Source organism: Chrysemys picta, chromosome 6 (genome assembly GCF_011386835.1).
Source record: "Chrysemys picta bellii isolate R12L10 chromosome 6, ASM1138683v2, whole genome shotgun sequence".
NCBI classification, from domain to species: Eukaryota; Metazoa; Chordata; order Testudines; family Emydidae; genus Chrysemys; species Chrysemys picta.
The window spans coordinates 92,727,581-92,751,221 of NC_088796.1; the positions used below are offsets into that span (position 1 = coordinate 92,727,581).

The following is a 23,641-nucleotide window of genomic DNA, read 5'->3' on the forward strand; positions in this document are numbered from 1 at the left end:
ATGCTCTAGCTTGTGGATGTTGTAGAAGAAGATCCTCTTCTTCTTCTTGAGGTGTTTTAGTTAGGTGTTGAAACATCTCTGAGGAGGATCAGGCCTGACAGAAAAGGGGTGTCTGGATAGGGTAAGGTGAAAATATCCTCCAGTGAGGTAAAAGTTTCAGTCCTTCCCAGAGTTTGACATACAATCTTTAAACTCAACATCTATAGCTGAAATCTCCAGGTAATATATGGTGAAGAAAATGAAGAGACATCAATGGCTGGATTGATTTCCTAGGAAATCAACAAATTCTATTTGCTCCCACTAGACACAGGGACATTTTCTAAAAGAAAGGAAGCAGCGTTTTTATTTTATTGGGCAGTATCACTACAAGCTTTGTCGCTTGAGTCCTTGTTAGTGTTTTGAGTTACACTGATGTTTTAGGTTATGGTTTTTAATATACTGTATTTCTTTATACAGATATTTCTGCCTAATGCAAATAAGCTCTCTTGTTGTTACCTGTTTAGAACAGAGTAGCTTAGGTCTAAATACTAGGGCACTCATGCAATCATAGTAAAAAAGTATTTTTATGATCTTCTGCACTCATAACACAAGGCACATATTTACAGAGCTAAATTATTTCTTTATTATGAAAGCACCAACACCACATTCTTCAAAATTACTGGAATTTTATTTGCCTCAGGCTTATGACTTGCAACCAAAGACATTGTGCAAAGAAAGCAAAGATTAAGTACACTTTAGGGAAAAGGTGATAATCCACATTGGTAACATAAAAGGTCAGTTTGATGAAAGAAGCCATCCATTACACTATATAGATTGCAATATTCAATAGCATTTTTCAACCCAACTTTTTTTAAAATCAAGAGAGAGAAAAGCAAAGTTTACAGTAGACATAAATTTTATAGAATTTGAAAAGCATTTTTTTCTGGAGATAGAGCATAAAGTGAAAAAAATGTATATGGACAGGGTGGGGTGGAGGCTAACTATTGTACATTTATAAGCTTTTAAACAATGTTGCATATATGTACCACAGTGTAAAAAAACCCAAAAAAACCCCAAAACACACAGAACAAATAAAAACCTTGAAAACTGCCTGATGAAAAATAAAATAACCAGCAGCTTTTCATGGCTTCTCCTGGTTATCAATGCTACAGAAGACATATTTTTTCGTCTTTCAGATGCCATTCAAAAGCATCTCATCAAATGATAAAACCAGGCACAATCAAACCATTACCAAGCTAAATCCAAACCCATAGAAATATACTATCAACCCACATTTTTCCATCAAAAGCTTTTCTTTTTTTAAAATCTTTTGAGGCCCATTTGGTCACAATATGTTACAATTTTTTTTCCTTTTTTACACCATGATATCCATATGTTTGTCTGGCACTACCCTAAAGCTAGTTTATAGAAGATGAGACTACAGAAACAACCCAATGTCTATCTGACAAAATGAATTCACTGGGTATAAAATGACAGAAGGGAAGGAGAGAAGAGATTAAACCCTATGGATCACTCATCGTCACTTCCACTTGCTTCTGACTGGTCCTGGAAGTAAGAGACAAAACGAAAAGGTCAGAGATTCTTTGCCAGCGATTCTATGGATTGTAATACAATAGGAAGAAGAAAAACAATAGTTAAATTGACAAATCAGGATTGCCTTAGGAAAGGCGCCACAGTGTTTATATTTCTGCTCCATGACATTTCATGCTCATTGCTGTGAGTCTCTTCAGAGAAGGGAAGAGCTGGAGAAAGCTCAGTGTCAAGAAACATTAGTTCCTTTCTGTCTGCCCAGCAAACTCGTTAAAAATATTCAGCAAATTTTGCCCTAGTGTGTTGGCATGAATAGAAACATCTATGGTAAATTCATAATACTTAGCATTTTGGGGGTAAGGGTGAAAGTGAGAAAATCTTGTGTGCCTCATTTTTGAATTTTAGAAGTGCAAAGGAAAGCCTGAACATCTGAAAAACAAGCTCCAAAATAACCTGTGTTCAGACACTTCTGTGCCTTCATTATTTAGCACTAACTCCTATTTCCAAAAGCTGGTTAAAAGAAAAGTTGTAAAGGACTCCTTTGCAAGATTCACAGCAAAGTTCTTTTTCTCACTTCAGAGGTTTTAGTGCAAGTTCTTTGTGGATTTCTTTTAAGCCTTTTTAGAATTCAGGTGGCCCAATCTCTCTCTCTCAAGCACACTCTGATGCACAAGTTTGCTTAATATTTCTATACACAAAGAATCAAAAGTTGTGATTATGGGTAGAATGGGGGAGAAGGGCAATAGCTGCAACTATTTCCACTGCCTTAGTGACTAAAAAAACTTACATTTTCATCCTGATCCTCATCACTGTCATCATCGCTCACGACAGGCTTGGCTTTTACCCGGCTCTGTCGTTTCTTGCCTTTCCCTTTGTCCCGGCTTTTCTCATCCTTCTTATTCAGCTTGATTTTCACTTTCACAGATTTTGCTGCAAAAATTGACATGAATGTAACCGCTGTCATTACAGTATAACCTCAGAGTTACGAACACCGGAGTTATGAACCTCATTTGGAATTGAACGTACACAATCCGATGAAGTTTTTTGAAAAAAAAGAAGACATTTGACAAAAATAAAGAAACTGTTTCGGTACTTTTTCATTCAAATTAAGATGGTTAAAAGCACCATTTTCTTCTGCATAGTAAATTTTCAAAGCTGTATTTAGTCAATGTTCAGAAGTAAACTTTTGAAAGAACGTTTTGTTCAGAGTTACGAACAACCTCCATTCCCAAGGCGTTGGTATCTCTGAGGTTCTACTGTATTTTCTTCTCTCTCCCTTTTCTCATTCAATACAGAAATTAGCTGTCTAGGACCACAATACAGCTTCTTAACACAATCTCTCTGTTCATGAACATTCTCCTCCTGTAACAGCCTGAAAAGATCCCTTCCCCTCTGTGTTCTTTATCATGCCTTTGGAATATCTGAAGTAGAGATATTTGCTTGTACTTGTATTTTCTCTGATAGTTAAATAAAAAATGTCGTTTCCTTGAGCTGATTAGCTTCATCCTCGCTATGCAATTAAAGTGAGTGGGGTGGCTGCAGGTTGCATTTGGTTCTGGGATTACTCTCTGAGAACTCCTGTGCAACAGAATAAATTTTATTTTCAAAATCATTTTTCTCTGTGGACAGAAAGTATCTGCTTTTAGTTAGAGCCAGGTAGTGCTGCTTTAAATCACACAAATACCAGATAGGGTAATTGACCATCTTCAGGTAGGTAGCTTTCTGAATAGAGCACTAGGGTCTGACTCCAAAAGATAAGCTCATTTCCAAATGGTGGAATCATCTCCTTATGTACTGTAAAATAACTGGTTGTTGCTAAAGGCAATGTGTTCTAAGTAATAAGAGTCCTATATGATTAGCAGAGCTGTGATTAGAACATGTGAGAAGAAGAGGTTTGTATGCAAGCAGTAGCCACGGGGACATGCCATTACAATGGTCCACACCAGAAGCTGGCAGTTTGCTAATAATTTTGGAAGTCATCCAAAAGTATTTCTGCGGAGAGTTTCAACTCTGCTTGGTCTTCCAAAAGAAGTTCGGGCAAGGAGCATATGTTTACAACCAACTAAACAGAGAAAGAAGAGCACACAAAGAATACTACAAGGTGGTCAGTCAGTGGCAAGCTGGTTCACTGGATGGGTAAGTCCCCTATGGGCAGGTAGGAAAAAGGAACATTTCTATAATTTTTGTGGGTTTTGGGTTGGTTGGTTTTATTTTTTTTTTTTTTGGCCTAGAGATTCTTGAAGTCTTTGGCACAGTTCTAAGAGATGTGGCCAGAACAGAGCAGCCAGCCAACAAAGTCAGGGTTGAGAGAACCAATACAGCAAATTTGGTAACAAACTGCTTGCATTAAAATGGCCAATGGAAGAATGAAAGTCTGTAACCAGTTTCCACATACAAACTGGAAAGACTGAGTACCAAGTGAAACCTGCTTCCCTCTCTCAGATTTGAACAGGTGACTTACATTCTGACTCTGACTCATCTTCCTCATCATCTTCCTCATCGTCGTTGCTTTCATCCTCGCTCTCATCCTCTTTGGCAATCTTCTGTCGGGCACTCTTGAAGACTGACTGGAGAACAATAGAATCCTCATAAATCTGCAACATGAAAGCAAACCTATGTCAGAACTGAAAGCCAAGCTTCATCAAAAATTCACAGCATGGAACATTATTTTCTATGCAAACCCACAGAGAGGGTGGCCCTTTTTTTCATAACAAGTAACAAAGCTTGTTGCATGAATTTTACAAGAAATGCCAACGTTGAATTTTTCATGATCCAAATGAAGAAGCCTGCTGTCAGTGCATCACAAAATATAAGTCCCTCAATGTATTAACTTTTAAATGTCCAATTAGAGGGGAAAAAGTCCATCCTAGCACGCATTCATTTTTCTTTTTATTGTATATTGTCCTTACTACTGTAACTATAGAATATTTTCCGTTAGATCACAACTATTTCGGGAAGCATTCAGAATGAGTCTTCAGATACAAGCTCCCTAACTATGACCCCGATTATAGTCTAACAATATATTTAATGGTGCCAGATGTACCATCCTGATACTAATTATCTTTAATGGTTAAGAAGTCCAAGCTGACTAATAGAAAGAATCTGTGCTAAGCAGTTTACTCCTTCCTATTGGATACAAAAAGACTAAAACAAACATCAATGCTCATTTTTAAAAGGCTTCTTTATTAACATTTCTGAGGCTGCTAAGTATCTTTGGTCCATCAGCTTTCATCTTAACCTTGTCTAAAGAGCATCTATGAAAGAGAGGAGTGCGTCTTACTTGTAATATATTTATCAGAGTAACACAACAGCAATATCAATCTAAATGGCTTGCAAAAGAAGCACTGAAACTTCATAATCATCTTTGCAAATGAACTCGTCCATGCTGCTACACAGAACTTAGGAGTGATGTATTAGACAACTGAATGTGTATTTCTACACTAGCTTGGATTATTCAGATAGCTCAAAGGTACTTTAGAATCACAAACACATTCATCCCGACTAAACTTAAAACCAATTACTATAAGATTATATATACAAACAGGTATCATGGGGGTGTATTGGGTTTATTAATCATAATGATTGAGAGCCTTAGCACCACGGTATTATTTAACAAGTCCCTCTGTATGGGACAGGGGCAATTTGTGAGCAAGACAAAGCAGACTTTGGCAGCCATCACAACCCCTATTGTGTATGAACTGCATCACTACACAAAAGATCACCAAAGCTACATAAGTCTTCTCTGATGCTTCAAAATGGTTCTGATGCCAAGTGGTAAGGATAACCTGGATCATAATCTGTTACATGGAAAGATAAAATGAACCTTGCTTCAAAACAAATTACTACCTTTGGGCCAAATTCTAAATCCCCTAAAGTCAATGGCAAAACTCCCAGGGAGAGAGGAACCAGATTAACTGATTATAAAGCCAGAAAGGACCAATGTGATTATCCAGTCTGCTCTCTTGGATAACACAGGTCATAGGACTTCCCTGAATTAATTTGTGTTGGAACTAGAATGTATCTTTAGCAAAAGATCCAATTTAAATATTTCCAGTGATGTAGCATCCACCACAACCCTTGGTAAGTTGTTCCAACAGTTGTCCTCGCTGTTCAAAATGTGTGACCTATTTCGAGTTTGAATATATCTAGCTTCAACATCCAGCCATTTGATTTAGTTTAGACCTGTGTCCCCTAGACTGAAGAGCCTTCTATTATCAAATTTCTATTCCCCATGTAGGTGGTTACAGGCTGATCAATCACCCTTTGCCCAGCTCTTGGCTGAGCTCCTTGGGTCTATCATTAGAAGGTATGTTTTCCAATACTTCAATCATTTTTGTGGCCCTTTTCTGCACCCTCTCCAATTTATCAACATCTTTCTTGAACTGTGGACACCAGACCTGGACACAGAATTCCAGCAGTGGCCGCACCAGTGCTAAATACAGAAATTACATAACCTTTCTACCCCTTCTCAATATTCCCGTTAACACATCTAAGGATCTCATTAGTCCTCTTAGCCACAGTGTTGCAGTGGGAGCTCATGTTCAGCTGATTTCCATGACCGTCAAATATGTTTTAGTTACTGCTTCCCAGGATAGAGTCCCCCCAACCTGTAAGTATGGCCTGCATTATTTGTTTCTAGATTTAACACTTTACATTTGGCTGTATGGAAATCTATATTGTTTGCTTATGCCCCCTTTACCAAGTGACTAGATTGCTCTGTATCAGTGGCCTACCCTCTTCATTATTTACCATGCCCCTAAACTTTGGCCCATCTGCAAATTTTGTCAGTGATGCTTTTGTGTTTTCTTCTACGTCACAGATAAAAATATTAACTATCGTCGGGCCAAGAACTGATCCCTGCGGGACCCCCACTAGAAACATATCTGCTCAGTGGTGATTCCCCATTTACAATTACATTTTGAAACCCGTCAGGTAGCCAATTTTTAATCCATTTAAAGTGTGCTAGGTTAGACAGTACCAAGTCAAATGCCTAAGAGAAGTCTAAGGGCTTGTCTACACTGGCACTTTACAGCACAGCAACTTTCTTGCTCAGGGGTGTGAAAAAAACACCTCCCTGAGCGCTGCAAGTGTCAGCACTATGAAGTGCCAATGTAGACAGTGCACTAGCGCTGCACTGGTAGCTATTCCCCTCGTGGAGGTGGTTTTTTTACAGCACTGGGAGAGCTCTCTCCCAGTACCATGCCGCGACTACACAAGCCATGTGCTTTAACGTTACTAGTGAAGACGTGCCCTAAGTGTATTTCATTAATACTATTCATCTTATCAGCCAAACTTGGAATCTCATCAAAAATATATCAGGTTAGTTTGACCAGATCTATTTTCCATAAACCCATATTGATTTGCATTTATTATATTATATTTCTTTAATTCTTTTATTAGTTGAGTCCTGTATCAGCAGTTTCATTATTTTGCCCACAATTGATGTTAGGCTGACAGGCCTTTAATTACACTGGTCACCCCATTTACCCTTTTAAAATACTGGTATAATAATTTTCTTTTGGTCCTCTAGAACTTCCAAAATTTTCCAAGATTTATTGAAAGTCAACATTAACAGTCCAGGGAGCTCCTTTTCCAGCTCTTTTAAAACACTTGTATGTCAATTATATGGACCTGGTGATTTAAAAATATTTAACTTTAGTAGCTGCTGTTTAACATTCTCCTGAGTTGTTGTTGAAATGGGGAGTATTTAATCATCATCATCATGATGACATGAATACATCCTACTTTTTGCCCAAACACAGAACAGAAATACTTATTGAGCACCTTTTCTCTTTTTCTGCATTATTTACCATGGACATTTCTACCATTTCAATCTACTAATGGACCAATACCATTGTTAGGATTTTGTTCAGTCCCAATATACTTAAACTCCTCCTTATTGTCTTTAACTATGCTAGTCACTGAGTCTTCCTTGTGTCTTTTTTTCCATTTGTTGTTATATATAAACAACAAATATATATAAATGTATAGCTGCTTTAACTTTTCCTCTAAGCCAGGATGACTTTTTAACAGAGTAGCTTTCTTTCTTAATTATGGCTTTTTGGGCCTCTAGTAAAATATTCCTGAACAGTTCCCAATTTTCACACTTTTCTATTTAGATTCTTCCTCCCAGACAATTTGGCTTAAATCTGTTGTTAGCTTTGTGAAACTGGCCTTTTACATTTACATATATTATTGGTTTGGACTTTATTCTGTTTACACAAAACAAATGTAATCAAGTCATGATCACTAGCATCTAAGCACCACTAATGTTTAGATCTGAGATCAATTCCTATTAATCTGTCAAGAATAAGTCTAAGACAGAATTTCCCAGTATCGTATGCAAAACTTCTGAGTTAGGAAAATGTCATAATTTTCAGAAATTCCAAGGACATTTTAGTGCTGACAACACAAGACATCCAGCATTAGACCCTCACTTTGTAATCCCCCGTAACAATGCACCTTCCCCCCTACACACTATAGATCAGTGGTGGGCAACCTGCGGCCCATCAGGATAATCCACTGGCAGGCTACGAGACCGTTTGCACCGCTTCCCGCAGCTCCCATTGGCCAAGAATGGCGAACCGCGGCCACTGGGAGCTACGGGCGGCCATGCAAATGTAAACAAATTGTCTGGCAGCCCACCAGCATATTACCCGAATGGGCCACAGGTTGCCCACCACTGTTATAGACAGATGTTTAAGGAGCCAGTGTGAATTGGTGGCCAGTAGCAGACACCAACTTGTACCCCATATTGTGCCTTATCTATTAGTACACTGATTCATAAGCATGCAAGATAATTTGCTTCTGAGCTGTCAGTGACTTGGAAACAGGTAATGCTATTTTGACAGAATGCCTTTCTGTCTCTTTTTCTGCCCATTTGAAACTAAATAGGAAATAGTCAGTGATTACATTTCAGTCATGCAACTCTTGCTACTAGTTTCAATAATACCAACTAGGTCAAATTTATGCTCACAAATGAGTAATTCTAATTCCTCTTGTCTCTTACCCAGGGCCCTACAGTCGGTGTATAGGCAATTAAAATTTTTCTTCTCTTCATGTCTCTTGGTGTCTGGATTAATTCTCTTCTCAAGATCTTGATTTTGTTCTAAATTAGTGCTCATTTGTTCCCCCCTTTTGCCCTTCCCCTTTGTTGTTTGTTTAATGCCCTCCTGACTAGTCTAGGAAGCCTTATCCCCTAGAAGATTTGGCCCTTATTGTTTTATAAATGTATCTCACATCGAATTAATGGAGTATTTCAGTCTTCTCATCTGTCACCCAGACTTTCTGTATTCTTTCTACTAGGATCACCATTTACCTTTACGTCTTGCATTCATATGGCAGAACACAGACCTATAAATCCATACCCAGCCAAATCCTGCATCCTACACCTGCCTGAGATGAGAGACCTATAGAATTGACATAAGTGATGTGTTCTCTGGACTTTAGCAATTCAGGGGGAATTCATTAATACAATCTTTCAAAATGGATGTCCTTCATCAACCAGCAATACCAGTAAAGGAATATCTACACCGCACAAATTTACTGCAATGTACAGAGCCCACAAAGCACATAACTCCAATGGCACTAGGTGGCCATAAACTGGTTTTCCTCAGCAGAAGATTCTTCTATTGGAGGGGTGGGGATGTAGTGCCAGCTGGAATGAATCTGCTGCTGCACCATTCCTCTGCATCCTCGCTGCACTCTGGTAATCCCAAGGTGATAAAAGGATCCTTAGGGACACAGCCATTTAGTGTAGATTAGAACAGGCCCGTGACTGTTCTAAACGATGCCAGGGACAGCACAGAACTGTCCCCAGAATCAGGGAGCTACAACCAACTCCTTTGTGGCCCTTTTCCTCCAGTTGTGTCCAGTGCATACTATATGCAGAAGAGCATTTGGGCCTCTGTGCCTATCACAATTCAAACAGAATTTTAACCGAGGTCTTATACACAGAGTTATCACTGAGCAACAATAGAAATTCCATGATAAAGCACTAAAGACAATGGAAAATAAATGAAAAATACATGTATGCTTAATTTTAACACAAATGCATATGTGGTTTCAATCAGACCTGCGATCCCTCCAAGTTGAATGTCTGAGCATTGTGACACAGCAACATGACATCTTTCTCCAAGTCACCAAGGCTACGGTACTTATGGTTACGAATTCTTTCCTATTGTGTTTTTTAAAAAGGGGAAGAAAAAGAGACAAACAAAAGACAGGACAATTGGTTAACACTGTGTTGTAATCTTGAATACAAATATGAATGCATTAATATTAGAAATCCCTACTAGAAATGTCATAACTATGTGGAATGACAGATATTACCTGATTTTATTTACTTATTTATTTAGAAAGAAATGTCTAAAACAGGGCACAGTTCTAAGTCGTGTAAGGTCCAAAAGCAAAGTAAAGTTATTCAACTGCTGCGTGGGGCTGAAGGGACAAAAGCAGCAGAGACTCTGCACTGCTATGTGTAAGAAAAGAGATTAATACCAGGTATCTTCAGCTCACTAGGGAGATGGGAAACGGGGAGGGAATTTGTGGAAGTGCCAAGGGCATGGATACAGCATATGGATACAACATGGATCCTCCGGGCCACAGAGGTTCAATGGATTGCATACACTATCTCCCCACATACCAAACAGTATCTGGATGTAGCCTGGCTACTCCAGAAGTTGATTCAGATTTAGAAGGATGATATTCCGGAAGGTTGCCAGTTCCAGAAGAGGAACAGAGATGGCTGAATGAGAAGGGATGCTGGCTGAGACTGCGAAGCTACAAGAAGTGGGATTATCAGAGAACCCTGAGAGGAGAGACTGTGAAACCCTAGGACAAAGGGTGAGCCGAGGAATTGTTTTTGTCTGTAATATGCTTCTGTTTGGACAAATAAACCTACATATAGGAAATCGGGCTCAATGAGTGCTTGTTCATCTGAGGAGAAGTCCTGGTGCATCATGTACAGTGGAGAACACAGGCACCTCAATTGGCCCCGAAACAAGGGTGAGGTGGATCTTTGGTGCCCAAGGAAGAGGGAGGAAATTGAGGAAGGGTGCTGCAGAGCAACCTTTGGCCACAAGGTTTTGGCCACTGTATTAGATGGCAATTCTGTGTTTAAAATCTAGGCATCAGAACATATGCCAATTTGTAATGTCCAAAAAGATCACAATTGGACAGCCCCAATATTTCTACGTCCAGAAAGAAAAGGTATGAAGAAATGCCCACTCCCAATTAAGATGCCTACCTTTATTTTTTTGAAGTCCACTGGTTTCCTAATTAACTCATAATATTCTGGTAATTCTTTCCTAGATGGGAGCTGAATGAAGACTTCACTTAGCTGCCGTCCTGAACTGTTGAGAAAAACAAAGACACAGTGCAGACAATTACTGTAGCTTTGCAGTGAAAGAAAATGTACACAATAGTGATCACCAACCATAAAAAATAAGCACACTTTTCTTTCAAAGGATCAAGGATCAGTTCTGTTCAGAATAATCACCAGCACACTTTTCTTTCAAAGGATCAAGGATCAGTTCTATTCAGAATAATCACCAAGTTCAATCATCACGGATTCGTGATTTGTTACTGTCCAATTTTTATGTTCTCAGCCATTGTGACTTTACAATTACAAGAGTCCCTGCCCATTGTGATATTAGAAGTAGCTCAACCAATCAACACTCTTACTCTACAGCTAATTAAACAATTTAATTTGCTGTACAAGGGAGATTGCACAGATGGTTACTTGGCTCAACTACCTCACTCATGCAACATAAAATATCCTAAACACATGTAGCCTTTCGCCATAGCACACATCCTTCATTCGCCACCCACGCAAATCAACACTATCTCCCACCCTCCCACCCACCCTCTCTCCTATTTTCCAGAAAGCCAGAAACTTGAGCAGCAAAGCTGCAAGTCATCACTACTATCTATTAGCGCTTCTGTAGTTATTTGATAGTGAGGTCAGAGTGGAGCAGCTAGTCTCCATAGGACAGTCTTCTGCTAAACCTGAAGCTATATCCGTCAAACAAGTCCACTGCAAGTCATTCTGTCATGGACCTGGGGGAAGTGACCCGGGGAGGAGGATAGCTGGGGGGGTGGGGGAAGAGAGATAGCGGGGCACTGTCCTCCTTTGATGCCCTGTAACCAATACAGATATATGAACAACTAGATATCTGTGTTCTTGGGGGTTAGAGGATAGAATCCATTGGCTAGGGACCTCATGTTCTAAGGGAATGATGAGGAGTAAACAGTTTCTCACCTCTGCTTACTTTTACCACATGGTCCCAGATTTCTTAATCACAGTTTGCTTTCCTCACACCTACTACTCTTGTGTCGTTGCACTCGGACACCCCTCCCCTTTTATATGCTGAATTTGATAGTGAGAAAAAAATAAGAGATATTCCAAGCACAGCTTCTTATATCATGGAAGAGAAAAGAGACCAAGACTCCACCAAGTCTACTAGGAACTTTACCAAGCAGACCTAATTTACCTCAGAAACACTTAGATACTACAATGACAGGCACTACAGAAAATCTTAAAATGGACAGACAGATAATTCTATTCCAAAATCCTGTTTTGACTTTGGGAGAATAACACTGAACTGTATTTAGCAGTTGCATGCTAAAGGGTACTAGTCTCACTGTGATACTCAGGATGGGAGGAAGAATTGCATACATTTATAAGGGTTATGAGTACAAATCCTCTACGAGTTGCAGCCACCCACAGATCCATCCAATGAAAGTTGACTTCTTTGATGAGGTCAAAGGTGGTAAAAACGCACCCAGCAACAAAAAGATACCTTTTAGGTTTACGTGTAGGGATTTTTTGGAGACAAAGTTAGAGAGATTGTAAGAAAAACTTGATTGATGCCTTACTACATTCTCATGAAATAATATGATGTAATACAATTAATTTACAATTATTTATATACATGTATAAGACCCTGGTAAGGATCCCATAGAGGGCATCAGACAGGCTTCCATGATAAAAACCCATGTGTCTGTATGTGCATATTATAGGCAGCACTAGTAGCGCTGCCTATTATTAAGGTTGCCTGACAGCTCCCAACGCTATTTTCAGTTACTTATAATTTTGTGAAACGTTAACCATTTGGGCCAAAATTTTCCACACCAGGTATCAGGCTGATTTATTTTTATTTTGGGGGGCGGGGGGGAGGGAGGGGAAGAGGCGGGTGTTAAAGAGATTTCAGCCTAAATGGTTCAACTGTTTGAGATTGAGGATAGGAAAGATATGTTGTTTTTGCCCATGTTAAAATTTCTGGCAATCTTTTATTTGAAATGCTTCTCTTCGAAATTTGGCAGGAGGTGGCCTTTGTGTCAGAGGTACCTTTGCTGTCCCCCATAAATATCCACCCCAATTTGGCCAAGTTATAAACTTTTTTGGGGAAAAAAAAGTATAGTTTGTACCTACTCAGACACTTGCTGGAGCTTACCAGCTAAAATCTCTAAAGAGTCTGTCCTCACTGAGCATACTTGAGCCTCTCACAGCTCCTAGTACTGACCAGATAATGCATGCACCATCCCCAGAGAGTGATGGAACATGCTCCAGCCCAGCAGTATGGGGGGGGGGGGGGGCAGAAGGACATTCCCTGTAATGGCTGCTCCAGGCTGGGTGCTGGAACTGAGAGCAGGGAGGCTGTCCCTTCTGTTCTCTCAATGGCCTTCCTGCAGGCACCCAGGCAGCACAGAGGAGCCAGCTGTCTGATTCAAATGCAGAGGGGACAAAAGCTGGACCAGAGGGGAAAGAAAGGAGTAGATTGGGACAAGGAGTCTAGAGAGACTGGGAAGTGGATTAGTGGGGGAATGGAAACTGCAACTGGGAGTTTGGGATGTGGGGAAACTGACACTAGCTGGGCAAGGAGATTGGAGTTGGCATGGAAGGCAGGCTGGGCCTGGGAACTAGATGACTGGGAGGATGACACACTGACATTGGACAAGGAGCTGGAAGGAGGGGAGAGATTGGAAATGGCTAGGCAAAGAGACTGGGACAAGGAGCCAGGAAGAGGGAGGGGGAATGGGAGAGACAGATTTGATGAGGAGCGCAGGGAGGGAGATTGGGAGCCAGCTTGGGGAAGGAGAAAGAGATTGGACAAGGTGCTTGGAGAAGGAACTGATACTGGCTGGGCAAGGAGACAGACAGGTTGGACAAGACAGGGCAAAAGGGGTCAGAGATTGAGGGAGAATGGGCAGAAGTGTCTGTGCCCCCTAGAGCACACTCCCCTCCAGAGCCTAGAACGGAACCCAAAATTCATGAGTCTCACCAGTCATCTGCTGTGAGCAAGTATTTGTGAACTCCACCGTAAAAGTGACTCATTCCCTCTGGAGCTGGTCCATATAGAGAATGACAAACTACTATTGTTATCAGTTACTCCATTAAGCTCAAGTGGTACAGGTCTATGTGGAGGACCTAAAGGTTCCAACCCTGGTGATGACCCACAGAGGTGTCATTATAATATCACATGATAGAATTTATATTGTTTCCAGTTTGTTTTTATACACCTAGGAGATTACACACAAAAAAACTAAGAAATCTTTACAAGTGGCCACAAAAAGTGTATTCCTCCTTTTTTGAGTGCTTGACTTAAAATCCTGGTGTCTAATTTACAAAAGTGCTAAGCACTCAGAGCTGCAAATGAAATTAATAGGACTTGTGCTTTGAACATATAAAATGCTAAATCATGAAAAATCATGACCTAGTGCAGGGATAGTCAATTATTATAGTCATGACTGGAGTACAGGTATTGAAGGCTATGTGCTGTTCAGGAAAGACAGAAATAAAGGCAAAGGTGGTGGAGTAGCATTGTATATCAATGATGAGGTAGACTGTAAAGAAATAAGAAGTGATGGAATGGATAAGACAGCGTCTGTCTGGGCAAAAATCGCATTGGGGAAGAAAGCTACTAGAGCCTCCCCTGAGATACTGCTTGGGGTGTGCTACAGACCACCGGGATCCGATTTGCATATGGATGGTGACCTCTTTAACCTTTTTAATGAAGTAAACACTAATGGGAATTGTGTGATCATGGGAGACTAACTTCCCAGATATAGACTGGAGGACAAGTGCTAGTAATAATATAATAGGGCTCAGATTTTCCTGGATGCAATAGCTGATGGATTCCTTCACCAAGTAGTTGAAGAACGTTTTGGTGAGTAGTGAGGACCTCATAGAAGAAATGGCTGTAGGGGACAACCTTGGTTCGAGTGATCATGAGCTAATTCAGTTCAAACTAGATGGAAGGATAAACAAAAATAGATCTGGGACTAGGGTTTTTGATTTTAAAAGGGCTAACTTTAAAGAATTAAGGAAATTAGTTAGGGAAGTGGATTGGACTGAAGAACTTGTGGATCTAAAGGCCAAGGAGGCCTGGAATTACTTCAAGTCAAAGTTGCAGAAACTATCAGAAGCCTGCATCCCAAGAAAGGGGAAAAAATTCATAGGCAGGAGTTGTAGACCAAGCTGGATGAGCAAGCATCTCAGAGAGGTGATTAAGAAAAAGCAGAAAGCCTACAAGGAGTGGAAGATGGGAGGGATTAGCAAGGAAAGCTACCTTATTGAGGTTAGAACATGTAGGGATAAAGTGAGAAAGGCCAAAAGCCATGTAGAGTTGGACCTTGCAAAGGGAATTAAAACCAATAGTAAAAGGTTCTATAGCCATATAAATAAGAAGAAAACAAAGAAAGAAGAAGTGGGACTGCTAAACACGGAGGATGGAGTGGAGTTTAAGGATAATCTAGGCATGGCCCAATATCTAAACAAATACTTTGCCTCAGTCTTTAATGAGGCTAATGAAGAGCTTAGGGATAATGGTAGGATGACAAATGAGGATATGGAGGTAGATATTACCGCATCCGAGGTAGAAGCCAAACTTGAACAGCTTAATGGGACTAAATTGGGGGGCCCAGATAATCTTCATCCAAGAATATTAAAGGAACTGGCACACGAAATTGCAAGCCCATTAGCAAGAATTTTTAATGAATCAGTAAACTCAGGGGTTGTACCGTACGACTGGAGAATTGCTAAGATAGTTCCTATTTTTAAGAAAGGGGAAAAAAAGTGATCCGAGTAACTATAGGCCTGTTAGTTTGACATCTGTAGTATGCAAGGTCTTGGAAAAAATTTTGAAGGAGAAAGTAGTTAAGGACATTGAGGTCAATGGTAATTGGGACAAAATACAACATGGTTTTACAAAAGGTAGATCATGTCAAACCAACCTGATCTCCTTCTTTGAGAAGGTAACAGATTTTTTAGACAAAGGAAATGCAGTGGATCTAATTTACCTCGATTTCAGTAAAGCATTTGATACGGTTCCACATGGGGAATTATTAGCTAAATTGGAAAAGATGGGGATCAATATGAAAATTGAAAGGTGGATAAGGAACTGGTTAAAGGGGAGACTACAATGGATCATACTGAAAGGGAACTTTCAGGCTGGAAGGAGGTTACTAGTGGAGTTCCTCGGGGATTGGTTTTGGGACCAATCTTATTTAATCTTTTTATTACTGATCTTGGCACAAAAAGTGGGAATGTGCTAATAAAGTTTGCGGATGACACAAAGCTGGGAGGTATTGCTAATACAGAGAAGGACTGGGATATCATACAGGAAGATCTGGATGACCTTGTAAACTGGAGTAATAGTAATAGGATGAAATTTAATAGTGAAAAGTGCAAGGTCATGCATTTAGGGATTAATAACAAGAATTCTGGTTATAAATTGGGGACACATCAGTTGGAAGTAACAGAGGAGGAGAAGGACCTCGGAGTATTGGTTGATCACAGGATGACTATGAGCCGCCAATGTGATATGGCCATTAAAAAAGCTAATGCCGTCTTCGGGTGCATCAAGCGAGGTATTTCCAGTAAAGATAAGGCGGTGTTAGTACCATTATACAAGGCACTGGTGAGACCTCATCTGGAATATTGTGTGCAGTACTGGTCTCCTATGTTTAAGAAGGACGAATTCAAACTGGAACAGGTACAGAGAAGGGCTACTAGGATGATCCGAGGAATGGAAAAACCTGTCTTATGAAAGGAGACTCAAAGAGCTTGGCTTGTTTAGCCTAACCAAAAGAAGGCTGAGGGGAGATATGATTGCTCTTTATAAATATATCAGAGGGACAGATATCAGGGAGGGAGAGGAATTATTTAAGCTTAGTACCAACGTGGACACAAGAACAAATGGATATAAACTGGACATTAGGAAGTTTAGACTTGAAATTAGACGAAGGTTTCTAACCATTAGAGGAGTGATGTTCTGGAACAGCCTTCCAAGGGGAGTAGTGGGGGCAAAAGACATATCTGGCTTCAAGACTAAGCTTGATAAGTTTATGGAGGGGATGGTATAATGGGATAGCCTAATTTTGGCAATTAATTGATCTTGATTATTAGCAGGTAAATACACCCAATGGTCTGTGATGGGATGTTAGATGGGGTGGGATCTGAGTTACTACAGAGAATTCTTTCCTGGGTGCTGGCTGGTGAGTCTTACCCACATGTTCAGGGTTTACCTGATTGCCATATTTGGGGTCGGGAAGGAATTTTCCTCCAGGGCAGATTGGCAGAGGCCCTGGAGATTTTTCGCCTTCCTCTGCAGCATGGGGCCCGGGTCACTTGCTGGAGGATTCTCTGCACCATGAGGTCTTTTAAACCATGATTTGAGGACTTCAGTAACTCAGGCATAGGTTAGGGGTTTGTTACAGGAGTGGGTGGGTGAGATTCTGTGGCCTGTGTTTTGCAGGAGGTCAGACTAGATGATCATAATGGTCCCTTCTGACCTTAAAGTCTATGAGTCTATTTTTTGTTAAGGTCCAAATTTCTTGGTCAAGGTATAGTCAAGGTCCAGACTCCAGAGAAAATAATAATAATAAAATAGCAAATAAAAAGATTTTAGGGCTCATTCAAAAGCGTCTGGCAGTCCGGATTTGGCCTGCGGTCCGCCTACTGACTACCCTTGTCCTAGAGTCTCAAACTGAGCACCCCAAATTAGTACATACTTTTGACCTTAATTAATCTGTGCCAAAGTTCCCCATATGTAAAATGGGATAATGCCACTCTTCACATAGAAGTGTTGTGAAAATCCATTATGTTTGTGAAGCACTAAGATACTACAGTGATGAGCAGCACAGAAAAGCTCATGAAGAAATTAAAAATTCTGTCTTCAAAGCAGGGTTTGAATAGAGTGCAGTAAATAAGGCCTAAGGCCAGACATTAAACAATGAAGGTAAAAACAAAACACTGAATAGCTAGCTCATTAATAGAGCATTATCCATCTGGTGCGGAAGAAAAAAAATAGTATATGATTACATAATCAAAGACTATTATAATGCATATGCAAAAGGGGCCCAATTAAAGTTGCACAGGAAGCCTTAATACTGGTGCGTGCGCGCGTGTGTGTAAAATATACATATACTACACAGTAGGCTAATTTTCAGAGGATGCAACAAGTTGCTTGCAAAATGGCATGTACACCAGATAAAAAAAGCAAACAAAAACCTGCAGTTATATGTACAAAATTACTTATTTTGTGTAAACAAGTGTGCGTTTTCACAAGCTAACAGATGTGTGCCATTTTACAGACAGACATACTTGTTATATTCTTGTTTAAAAATCTAGCCTTTTCACTTAATTACTTACACAATACATGGGGAGGGAGGGGCAGATTCCTTGTTGCAAAACAGTTATAAAAAGTTAGTAGCTTTAGCATCAGATGCTGTAGTTCACCACAGCCACACGATTACATCATACAGTGAAATACAGCCTTTTAAAGTGCTGAAAAATCCCAAACAGCTATTATTGCTAGCAAAGCATACCTGCTGTTCTGTCATTTAAAAGGTATGGCAAACCAAATTCACAACTCCTACCACTCCTCAAAACTGATATCCTGGATTAGCTCCTCAGAAGGAGTGAGTCTCACTGCTATGTTTGAAACTTTAGAAGCTTCGTACTTCAATAGAAAAAAGTCTTTGAGCAGAGACAATGCATCCTGAGTTCAAAGTGAAACATCAAGCTGTTTTCATAGTGGATTGGCCCCAACTGTACTTCAGATTCTGACAGCAATTAAAAACAATTTGTAGTGATATCCTTTAAATATAAAGCAAAAAACTACTGAATAATCTGTGTTCTGTTCACATTGTAAATCACTCAAGCTTCTCTCTCCTGCTACTGTACATAAGAAAAGCCCTTTGATGCCTGTATAGCTTTTGTGTGTCATGGCTACACAAGTATATACATAGACAGCCTAATATTCACTAATTACGAAACTAAATAGTAATAAACTAAAATCCAGTATTTTGAAAAACAAGCTGGGGTAGAATTTTATCTATGGCTTTGGTCATAGATTCTATTTATCAAGCTAGAAATGCAACACAAACAATGAATTCCTTTGCAATTTGGCACAACTAATTACTGCAAATTATTTAAAGTTGTGAATAGGAAAAAGCATTAAGGACTGAAATATGCAGCAAATACAAAAGACTAACATCTGACTTAGTCTACCTAGAACAATGAGAGCATAGAGTTTTACCATTTTTTACTGAACCTCCTCTCACAGAAGGATTCCATCTCCTATTCCCTTTGTGCATGTATATACATACCATAAATGGACAGGGTTAGAATATATTACAAAACACTTCTTTTCTAGAGAAGTCTCAAATGTCTGTGCTGTGGGTATATTGGAAGAAAATTGTTAATTATGAATGCCAGACTCCTGTTTTAATCCATATCTCCCCACTTTTATAATTAAAAATAATAACCACAACAGCTTCCACATAAAAAGCCTGCGCACAGTAAATCACTCCTGGTTGCCTAGCAACTAGCAGGATACATGCTGAAGAGGAAGAGGGACCTGCATAAATTAACAGAATCGATTGTGACAGAAAGAGGAGTGATAGTTCACTACTACTGCATTAGGCCACACATTTTTGTCCATGTGGGCACGCATGCAGATATAGATCATATATCATTAGAGAAGCGGTTCTCAAACTTCACTGAACTGCAATCCCCTTCTGACAACAAACATTACTACATAACTCCATGGGAGGAGACCAAAGCCTGAGCCCGCCCAAGCCCACCCACCCCAGGCGGGGGGGGCCCAAACCTGAAGCCCAATGGCTTCACCTCAGGGTGTGAGGGATTGTAACCTGAGCCCTGCTGCCCAGGGCTGAAGCCCTCGGGCTTTGACTTTGGCCCTGGATAGTGGGACTTGGGCTTGAGTCCCAGGCAATGGGGCTCAGGCTTTGGCTTCAGCCCTGGGTCCCAATAAGTCTAATGCCAGCCCAGGTGACCCCATTAAAATGGGATCGAGACCCACTTTGAGGTCCCGACCCACAGTCTGAGAATAAACTTTGGCTTTAAAAAGGTCTTTCTGCTCATTTGTTGTTTTATTTCCATTTACCTTGGGAGGAGACTAACCTCCCTTCATTTTTTAAATTGATTAGAGAGGTGTTTGTATGTTTATGTTTGCAGAGTTACATCAAGGAAGAATTCAGTCCTATTTGTATGCATATATTGTGCCAGTTTATTTCTCTTGGCAGAACGTGGTCAAAAGGAACAGGCAATCTCCCTTCATTGTCATGAGAGCTAGAAATAATGAAGTATTGACCTATCAAACTCCTCATCATTTCAGATATTTGAAGTTGAGGAAACCAGACAGGAAAACAAAGAAGTTGAAACTGCTCATATTTCTTTGAAGAATTTCACACATTTTGACAGAACAGGACAACAATGACATTCTGTTTATAGTTGGCAGAATGAGAGTCCTGAATGCTTGCATTGTACCCTGGAAGACCTTAACATGCAGCACAATGTGCTAATTACAGTTCCCTTTCAAGTGTAGCTCTGCTTATAGAGAAGCTGTCCTTATAAAAATAATACTTCATAGTAAGAGTGCGCCTCTGTATTTTATAAACTCCATGCATTAGTCCAGAGAAATAGACAGACTATGCATTTTTGTGAAATATGTTTTAATTATTTCCTTGCAGACTTTGACAATAAACAGTGTGCTTTCATCTATTATTGAATCAGGAAGTACAATTTCTATTAATTTCCACTGTTATTTGAATATTTGGACCACAATCTTGGTCAGAAGAGCAGACAAAGTGGTTCGTGTTGCGTATTTGAAAACTTCAGAATCCAGCATGGTTGATTCTGATCGGCTGTTCACATTACAAAACAGCTATAATTCACTCAAAAACACGTAATTCAAGGAAACTCCTTAAGCAACATGCATAAAGTCTTTCAATTTAAATAAAAAAGTTTCTTCTCTCCCTAAGCTGAGTCCTGCTAAAACTGGTGTGCTAAAAGCACTAGCAAATATTTTCAATTTTTTAAAATAAAAAGCGGCAGTGCTAAAATGTTTACCAGGTACCAAATATAGAAAGAGTCCCCAGCACAAGCAGGAACCATGGGCAGTATGGAGAGACCCTACCTTCCAACTTTCAGATCTGTCTTGGTAAATCTAGTTAGCAACCCTCTGCTGAGAGAATGAAGCACTATGAAACTGCCAACTACAGCACTGCACTCACTTCTGCCTGAACCACACAGGCTGATCATCAATCACAGGAGCCCACCACTTTATACAATTGATTGTGTACTGTAGCAAGCCCTGGTAAGAGTCCATCCCTATTTTCTATGAATCTTCTCCTTCTCTAACACGCGGCTGCTAACACAGTTTCTGTCCCACCACTAAGTGAACAAAACATCCTGATACAATCTGACAAAAGGAGAACAAAACAAAACATCTAATGTCCTTAGCAAACCCCTCCAAAAATTAATTTGTCTGTAACATAGGCCTGTAAAAGGGCCTGTTTTTCTTCAAGGACAGTCAATGTCAATAACAAGCTCATCATTAAAATGTAAAATAACAGCCCAGGGCAGAGTTTCAGATTCTCATATTTTTTGTTTGTTAATACATAGAACTCTGCAACCTTTGCCACTGGCAAGGCAATGTAAGAAAAAAGGGAGAGAAATTGCTCTGAAGCAGTAGTTACTTCTTGGTGACAACACATTTGAGAGATTTTATACAGACTTTCCGTAATGGATCGCCACTTCAGGCACACATGCAAGTTACATAAGCTAGTAACAGATGTGACCAACTCTTAACCACTCAAGGCAGTTAGTGTGGCAGTGAGTTGGAGCATTCATTTTTCAATTCTGAAGATCACGGTTTAACTCGTTTTAGGTAGTAGGTAAAAAGAAAAACGTAGAGATGTATTAATAAAATAATAGTTATAAATAGCAATGATAGGGATAGCCTACTTTCCAGTCACCTACATCACATGTTTCTACATAATTCAGCAAAACTGTCAGTCTTCATTCAGGCAGGGTCATCGCTGGAACAGGAGAGTGTTCCAGTCTGATAGCACCTGTCCTGGACCATGAGGTCCTCGTTTTCAAAAGTTTTAACAGACATGATGGAAAAATTCTTCTCTCATTAATACCAGTGTAAATCTGGAGTATCTCAGCTATTACAGTTGTCCTACTAAGAGTTAACTGGTACAACAAAGCAGATTTCCCCCTCACACTTTAAAAAAAAATCTCCCTCTGTAACACTAAAAACTAAACATCTTACACATATAATTCTTCATCAAAGGATAGATTAGCTCAAGGATCAGCCTTTCGAAGGTATGTAAGTAACAAGTGGCAAAGAGAATGAGGCCTAAGTGAAAAAGGTTTGCCTCATGGCCCATTGCTTGAAAAATCCACTTGCCCATTGCAAGTAGAAAACTTCCCTTGGTGAGTGTCATCCACTTTACAGAACACTTTCAATTAAAATAAAAAATAAAAAAAATCTTCTAGCCCTTATGGTTGCAAAGAAAAAACATTTCAAATGTGAAAACAGCAGAAACCAGTGCACTGCAATCTTTCCACATCTGCAGACAGACAGCACCAATGCCTGTGCTGCTGTTCAGAGTCCTGCCCAGATTCAACAGAGTGAAAAAAAAAAACAGTTACCTTTTCTTTAACTGGTGTTCTTCGAGATGTGTTGCTCATGTCTATTCCACAATAGGTGTGCATACTCGCCACGTGCACTGGTGCCGGAAGTTTTTCCTCTAGCAGGACCCGTAGGAGAGCGCCCTAGCGACCCCCCTGGAGTGGCGCCTCCATGGCACGGTATAAGGGGTGCTGCGCGCTCCCCCGACCCTCAGTTCCTTCTTGCCAGACAACTCCGACAGAGGGGAAGGAGGGTGGGATGTAGAATAGACATGAGCAACATATCTTGAAGAACACCAATTACGGAAAAGGTAACTGTCTTTTCTTCTTTGAATGATTGCTCATGTGTATTCCACAATAGGTGATTCCAAGCTATATCTGTTGGAGGTAGGAAGGAGTTCACGATCTCTCGGGACGGAGAACAGCCCTGACGAACCCGGCGTCCTCCCTGGTCTCAGAGACAATCGCATAATACTAGGTGAACGTGTGAACTGAAGACCACATGGCAGCCCTACAAATGTCCTGAATGGGGATATGGGCCAAAAAGGCAGCCGACGAGGCCTGTGCCCTAGTCGAGTGCACCCTCACAATTGGTGGCGGAGGGATTCCCGCCAGGTCATAACAGGTCAATGCACGAGGTGATCCAGTTGGAGAGCTGCTGAGTGGAGATCAGCCAACCTTTCATGTGCTCGGTCGAGACGATGAACAGTTGCGAAGACTTTCTGAACGGCTTAGTCTGCTCCAGGTAAAAAGCCCGAGGACATCGCACATCCAGCGTGTGGAGGCGGCGCTCCTCGCTGGACGCATGGGGCTTGGGGCAGAGGACCGGCAGAAAAATGTCCTGATCCATGTGATAGGTGGAGACCACTTCGGGAGGAACTAAGGGTGTGGGCGGAGATGGACCTTCTCTTTATGAAAGACCGTGTACGGGGGCTCGGAGGTTAGGGCCCTGAGTTCTGAGACCCTCCTAGCTGACGTGATCACAACCAGGAAGGCCACCTTCCACAAGAGGTGTGACCAGGAGCACGTGGCTAGCGGCTCAAACGGGGGCCCTGTGAGACAGGTCAACACCAGGTTTAGGTCCCACTGAGGGACTGGGGGCCTAACATATGGAAAGAGACGATCCAACCCCTTAAGGAATCGGCCAGTCATAGCATGGGA

The 23,641-nt window shown here is 40.6% G+C and overlaps 1 protein-coding gene across 23 annotated transcripts in view; it reads right to left on the reverse strand.

The window, feature by feature from the left end:
- Positions 1-648: 648 nt before the first annotated feature.
- Positions 649-23,641, reverse strand: part of SMARCA2 (SWI/SNF related, matrix associated, actin dependent regulator of chromatin, subfamily a, member 2) — a 176,926-nt gene continuing 153,933 nt past the window's right edge. For all 23 annotated transcript variants that reach the window (XM_005296768.5, XM_005296771.5, XM_005296765.5 and 20 more), the window contains 5 exons: positions 10,778-10,883; positions 9,605-9,706; positions 3,992-4,124; positions 2,318-2,460; positions 649-1,545 (listed from right to left, as the gene is read on the reverse strand). In XM_005296768.5, coding sequence (XP_005296825.1) covers positions 1,510-1,545; positions 2,318-2,460; positions 3,992-4,124; positions 9,605-9,706; positions 10,778-10,883 — 520 coding nt within the window. In that variant the 3' untranslated portion in view covers positions 649-1,509. The remainder of the gene's footprint in view (positions 1,546-2,317; positions 2,461-3,991; positions 4,125-9,604; positions 9,707-10,777; positions 10,884-23,641) is intronic.